The sequence below is a fragment of the Puntigrus tetrazona genome, chromosome 1 (genome assembly GCF_018831695.1).
Source record: "Puntigrus tetrazona isolate hp1 chromosome 1, ASM1883169v1, whole genome shotgun sequence".
NCBI lineage: Eukaryota > Metazoa > Chordata > Actinopteri > Cypriniformes > Cyprinidae > Puntigrus > Puntigrus tetrazona.
The window spans coordinates 31,274,267-31,281,758 of NC_056699.1; the positions used below are offsets into that span (position 1 = coordinate 31,274,267).

At 37.8% G+C, this 7,492-nt stretch overlaps 1 protein-coding gene across 1 annotated transcript in view; it reads left to right on the forward strand.

Moving 5' to 3' along the window:
- LOC122350689 (ephrin type-B receptor 3-like) overlaps positions 1–7,492 on the forward strand; it is a 202,765-nt gene that overhangs the window by 181,253 nt on the left and 14,020 nt on the right. The window contains exon 5 of the mRNA XM_043247373.1: positions 5,288–5,623. Within this exon, the coding sequence (XP_043103308.1) occupies positions 5,288–5,623 (336 nt within the window). The remainder of the gene's footprint in view (positions 1–5,287; positions 5,624–7,492) is intronic.

A 7,492-nucleotide genomic window follows, 5' to 3' on the forward strand; every position in this document is an offset into this window, starting at 1 on the left:
TATTTTATTTTATTTTAGTTGTAGTTAAATGCACCTTAGCGTGCAAAGAAGTGAAAATAAAGGAAATGTAAAGCTAATTTTGAACCTACAAATATTTGGCTCAAATCGACCCCTAACAGAAAAAGGCCAAACTGTTTGTTTTAAAATAATATAAATTATTTAAAAATAAATATGTTTTTAAATTCAGCTAGTCGCCAACACATAATTTCTCAGTTTCAAAAATAACTAAAAACGGAAAATAACAATATAATGGTATTTACCAAAAACACAAGAAAACTAAATAAAATGAAATAAAATAAAAATGTAAATAAAATTTTAATGAAAATTGAAAAAACGAGCATAAAAACAATATCAAAATATTAATAAAATTATCGTGGTATCGTAGTCACACAAAAGTAGTGTTTTTTTGTTTTTTATGATTTTTTTTTCTTCTTTTTGTCGATCTGCATAGAAACCAGTTAGTGTCTGTGTGACCCGCAACTCAAAAGCGTACGCAGATGTTCAACACAACAGTGCAGTACGGCGAAATCTCCACAAGCGTTCAGAAGTGATGTTGTAGTACGGATAATTATTTATGTTACTTGAAACGCAGCGTTCCTCTTCGCCGCGCAGCCCTCAGAAGCGCCAGAGCTTTTTGAAGGATGGTGTTTGTTCAAGGATTGATGAATTTGTGTTAGCTCATTCTGACAAAGCTTCCGATACCCCCTCAGCGGCCTTCAAGCCGTCCCATCGAGAATAGCCCGTGTTTGCTTATTTTTAACCGTTTCAGCCCGACGGGCCTCCTCGGCTTCGCCCGGCGGAGCGAGCTAACCCATTCTCTTTTATGGAGAAGCACGCAGATGGTAGACAGATGCATGCAGCGACTGCCAAGCATTCCAAAACACGTTATCCATAAATCACCGCATTGCTATCAGTGCTGATTCATATCACATAAAACCACCAAGAGCCTTATTGAATTCTGCGGCCAAGTTTAATAGGGTGTATCTTACGTGACATCCGAAGTAGTCAGCGCGTCGGATCACGCCACGCACATGCGGCTCGCTTTTTTTTTTATTTTGGCTGTCGGAAGCAATAGCGAGTCTTCGTTTCCACTTAAGCGCTCATTGCCAATGTTAGCTTAAGACTTTGATGGGTACAGTGAGCGGAAAAGCGCTTGAACGGAGTGTACGACTTTAATTTCTCCACTTCATACTGTCATAGCCCTCGAGTTCGTACATTTATCTTGATAGAATCTGCTCGGATGCAGGCAGCGGAACGGATACGCTTTAAGTGCAGCTCTGAGAGCGGAACTGCAATTAAAAGAAGACGACGTACGATATTATCTGCAATAATTGTGGAAGGTCATTCGGAGTTCTTTGGAAATGTTTTTTTTTTTTTTTTTTTTGCATGTGAATATAATTCAGGCCATGGCTGTATTATACGGGCAGTTGCTCCGTGAGTTACAGCTTTGTAAAACTTACAGTTTATGTTGCGAGCTGCGTCGTGTCAGCGGAGGTCGGCATTTAATCACCGGCGAATGTTTCAAAGGGATACATATTTATGCCTGTTTTTAGTACGTATAAATGGACCTGTTTATTTCTGGCGGCCTCCTTTTTATGAGCTCATAAAGGCGATGTTCTGCTGCGTGAATCTATGACGTGAGGAAAATGTCAACGGCAGACACGGTATATAATTGGACCCAATGCTGGGTAACTGATTACATGTAATGTACATCTGGATTAGGCAAGCAGATTTCAAAGCTAAGTGCATGTAATTGGAGCATGCTACATTTGAACTTGTTCATAATCAGATTACGGATTACATGATTACATATTATTCACACAATTCGCCTGTTCTAACTCCCAACTCTTGGACCCTTTGGTGTCCCTTTTTGATGCACAGGGTCCTCTTTTGCAATTATTTTTGATGTGCAGGGTCCTCTATTGTTTTAAAGGGGTACTCCACCCCAAAATGAAAATTTTTGCCATTAACCACGTACAAGCTTCACAGTTTAAGGTATTTTGTATGTAAACCATGAGGCTTGCATCTCCAACCTACCATCAGGGGTTCAGCCATAATATTATGAAGCTATGAGAATACTCTTTGCACAGGAAGAAAACCAAAGTAAAGAGTTTATTTAGCAATTCGGCAACGCAAAAAGTCACCGTAGCGCCATTTTGGAGATCATCTGGTACACAGAATTATCGTACGCAGTTAGCAATGGAAAGATATGTCTTGTATGTGTATTTACGCTCCGATTTGTACAAACAGCGTATCTTTCAATTGCCAAAATATCTTAAATTGTATATTTGAATAATTGAATATTTTACTACTAACTCTATACGATATCATATTATAATGCTATTGAAAATATTATAGTGAAGCTATGCTCAGAGTTTATATTTACAGTAATATATTAAATGATGTGTCACACAGAAACATGAAAATAGTGTAGATTGGTCTAAAATTATTTATAATAATAATGAATTTATTCTACTTAGACACTAAGTAGAATAAATTCATCCATTTAACAAATTTATTTCATTTCTAAAAATCCTATAAATAATTTGCGGTAACTATTTTACGGTTACACCTATATNTAGCATGCATATTACTAGAATATTAGCCATTTATTATTGCTAATTAGCACATATTAATGCCTCATTCTACACGACCTTATCCTACCAACAACCTAAACTTAACAACTACCTCTCAAGCAATCAGGTCGAGTATGAAGCAAATTATGCAGATTATTGATGTAAAGCTGTGAAGTTTGTGTCTTCATCCAGTGCATTGGATATAAAGCTTAAAACTAGTTTGATTAAAAAAAGAAAACTAAAAGTGATCTAAAAAGCAGTCAGATAGCATTACCTAAAATGGGTAACTTAGATTGTGTTATTTTCTACAGTTTTCATCATGTCTGTACGTCTACACTGTCCTGATCATATCTTTTATCAATACCAGATCTTCCATATGTCACAGGGATAATTTTATGGGTTCATCATGTTGCGGTGGAGATCGTTCAGGACTGCGGTAATAACAAAGGCTGTAGTCACACTTTTGTGGACTGCCTGTCCGAATAATGGATGGCTCACCCTGACACACCCCACATCCTCCCGCTAACAGGCCAGCGAGTCTGTTAACATTACCTGCTCACTGTGATTTCTATTATATGTCAGGATCAAAGGACGCCATGCTCTGGCAAAGATGTTACCTTGTGACATATAATGACTTTTTCCTCCATCCTATAAAAAGAGACTTTGGTTTATGCTGTTGCCACTGCAGACTGAGCCACATTAATGCATTTTTTATCTGCGCTGACACAGACAGCCTCCTTTTTATGATATCCTCTTTTTTTTTTATAAAAAGGAAAGATTAAGGTGTTGTAAAACAGAAAATCCACTATACGTTAAAATAATAAGGAAGGTTGTTCGGTCAAATATTAAAATCCTCACCTTCATGTAATTTCAAACGCGTAATGTTTTCTTTCTTTCATGATACACTAAATGAAATGTTAAAAAGAAAGTCCACTGCAGTTTGTTGTTATTTATTTAGTTTTCATTTTCATGTTTCATATTATTAAGCTTAGGTTTTAGTAATATTGTTACAGGTACATGATGATGATGATGATTATGATTGAAATGTTTCCAATTCACTACTATGCAGATTTTTTTGTTTGTTTTCTACTAATTTTTATTAATTAGTATTACTTAAAAAATAGTTCTTCTAGTTTCTGTTGATAAAAATGTGAAAAAAAGTCATAGCATAAAACGGTATAAAAGTTTGAGAAGGTCTGGTATAAAATATATATATACGGTTATGTGCTGTATTCTATATCTATTCTAAAGTCGTACCATTGTCATGTGAGGACCAGACCAATATTTAAGACTTTCAGTCTGCCCCTCCTTAAGAGCTGGTAAATGTGATTATAAAATTACATTTTGAGTGAATTATTCCTCAAGGATTGTTGCTCTTCTTTCTGTAAGTGCTTTTGAAAAGGCCAGTGTGGTGAATTCTGTATTTGACCTTGAAGCTAAACGTCTGATTTATGGTCGTGTCAGAATCAAGGGAAAGCAACAGGGAGTGTTCTGGAATGTTCCAGAGTGAGTTTGTGGAGGAGATTCCTTTGTGTAATGTTCTATTTCTTAATGTAGGATCAAATCCTATGTCTCCTCCGCTTTCTTTCTTAGACGAAATGTCTGTCAATGTCTGTTCTCAGGTCGAATCAAACCAACCCAACACCGCACTCCTGATTTCTTCATTCACCACCATTTGTAAGCCAGGAATGTAGTTTTAGTATAATCATACCCAGGGGTCAGATATTAAATATTCCAAAATTATTTACTGGCTTTGAACTGCTGTCCGTCTCCTTACTCTGATCTTACTGAGATTTCACTCTTGTTCATATATACGCAGAAGTCTGTCACTTATTCAAATAACAGCTTGCTTTGCAGGACTGCTTTTCCAATCAATAGAGCACCCTGGCCACACTTCTTTCCCTATTTTTTTACCGGGACAATCTTTTAAAGTTAATAAAACAATACAGAGAGGACACTTGCGAACTCTGGAGAAATTCTAGAGGCTTAGCCAACATTTTAACAAGGGGAAGGACATGCCTGCCTAAATTCCGTATCCATCCATAACTGATGACTTTAACGATTAAACCCACACTTTTTAAAGTAAATGTACTTCCCCAGAGGGACATTTTATTGCTCTTTCATAGCTCATGAGATTTAATGGAGTTCTCAGTTGTGTTTCTTTTAAGTATAAACTTTGTCCCAGATGTTTCTCCTGTCATCCCTTTGTGAACCGGACTTTAAAAAAACACAAACGAGTTTCTCGCAAAATGAATGAATAAATCAATAAATAGTTTGAGCTTGGTGTAATCAATGAGAAATGTTTGAGTTCCAAAAGTATCTCCATTTAATCTCATTGCCGGAAAATAAGGTTCCAAAATGGGTTTTGGCAGGAGAAACGTTTTGGGTTCCTCAAAGAACGTTTTAGTGAACAGTTCGTCATGTGAACAATATTTTAATAATCTAAAGGACTGAGGTGACTATAAAGAACCTTTTGCGGTTTTGTGAATGTTAAAGGTTCTTCTTGGAACCATGAATCTCAATAAAGAACATTTATTTTAAAGAGTGTAGAAGAAATGATGGGTTTCCTGGGTCAGTATTGGTTCACCTCTTCAGCGTTGAATATGCATTTCGGTACAGCTGAAATTGATTTTCATCATGTTATGCTGTATTTTTATAGCTTGATTTAAAAATTATGAATAAATATTATATCACATATCTTCTTTCCTCAGGGCCTCCATCTGCCCCACGGAATGTGATCTCTGCCATTAATGAGACGTCAGTGATTCTGGACTGGACCTGGCCGGCTGACAGCGGAGGGAGGAAGGACGTGATATTTAACGTGGTCTGTAAGCGTTGTTGGCCGGGTCCCAGGCAGTGTGAACCCTGTCGAGGGGCCGTGCGCTTCCTGCCCCGTGCCACCGGCCTCACTAACACCACAGTGACTGTGGTGGACCTCCTGGCGCACACTAACTACACCTTTGAGATCGAAGCCCAAAATGGAGTGTCCTCCCTGGCCCCCACGATCCGACAGTATGCTGCGGTCACCATCACCACCAACCAAGCAGGTGAGTCTCCCACCTCAGAAGAAAGATTTCACCACCCTTTCCAAAAATAACCAAAAAAACAATAATAATCAGGGGGGAAAGATATAGGTCATGGCTGTTCTTTCAGCCATGAAACAAAAAAAGGTGAATTTTTGAAGAATATCTTGAATCTTTTTTTCTTAAATTAAACTATCAAGCTCCAAATTCGTGATAAAAAGCCCTAAATGTATTATGGAAGAGGTAAATATGATTCAAGCAATGTACTCAAAGCCATACAAAGCTTTATCTGAGAAAATGAATGAAATAAAAAAAAAAAATCTGAATCTGTTTATCAAATGGCTTTAGTGCCATTATATAGCCATCCTATGCTCCGTGCATAAACCTCAATGCAATGCCTCTGCCTACACTTTTGTAGAAAACCTACCAATATGCGCATTTTATTCCTCTAGAGGCAGTAAATACAAACTACTTTTGTTCCTTTTCACACGTATTACAGGGGCAGATCAATGTATTTATTATCAATTTAAAAATACCTTGGTTTAGGGTTGGTGGTACATTTTTTAGCACCATTAAACCAGATATTAATATGTACAACTAATAAAATACAACGTTTGCAGGTTTACGTTCATTTAACGAATAAGAAGCAAAAACGAATAAGAAGTAAATAAGAATAACATTTAGTTGCCACAGGCACGTTTTTCAGAAGAGTCTGGGTTGAATATAGCATGGAATATTGTAATAAAGCACACGTCTTAACATTTCTGATCATTTCATTGTGCTCTTTTTGCAATTTTGCGGCATGGCAGGCCCATTCATTAAGGAATAGATCAGCTAGGATTATCTTCAGACATTCACCTTTTGTGTTACATCACAGAGGTTCAGAACAATGTGTGAACTCTCTATTTAATTCTCCCGGGTCTTCTAATGGGACATTAACACAATATTCCCAAAAATGACACTTCATTCAAAGCCACGTCTTAACAGGAAAATTGTCATCACGGATTTCCATTGATTGAGTGAAAGGTTTTAATGGTCCCCCGAGATAGATTGAGACGTATTCACGAAGACGATTCAATTTCCACTCGGCGATGTGAGACAAAGCTCAGCATTCCAGTCGGAAGGAAGAAAGGAACCGTTTAATGCAAAAGCTTATTGCTCATCACAGCTGTCTGTGGACGTATCCTCCTGCAGGTGCTGGCCTCTAGTTTGGCTGCCTGAAGGTCACGACTCCTCGGGTTACTAAAGCTGAGGGATGCTGAACGGCAGGCCATCTGCCTCTCATTCCATGTGGGCTTCCTTTGTGAAGACTCGTGTTTCTGTTCTCCGGCCCTGTGGGGCTCAGGCCTCTGTCGGTTCAGTGCCGGCTGTGGAGTGATAGGTACAGGTCCTGTCAGATGATTTAGAGTAGGCTTTGGTCCGCAGATTACAGGCTTTGGGGTCTGGTGTCATGAAATAGTAGGCAAAGACTACTTGGACTACTAGAGGTTCAAAGGCTAGGGATTGATAGTTTTGCACCCTTTTACCACAGGGAGCAGTTGACTTTGCCTGGGACCTCATAAAATCCTTACTGTCATTGCAAGAGGACTGCATTTTCACTCAGCAGATCTTTCATCTTCTGTCGTAGAACAGATGCTGATTTATCTGTGAAGAAGGCATCTTCTTTCAGGGTGCTTCGGGCTCTATGTTGTCTTCCCTGTCTGAGTCACTCAACATTCATGTTTTCAACAATATTTTCATTATTCTTGGGTAATATCATCTTAGATTAAAATGATTTAACAACAAGTGATATTGAGGAAACGAGAAAAAAGTATGAAATTATATTAAATAAACACAGTATTAAATAAACACAATATTTAGCTAGAATATTCCATATTTAATTAGAGAGGGTAA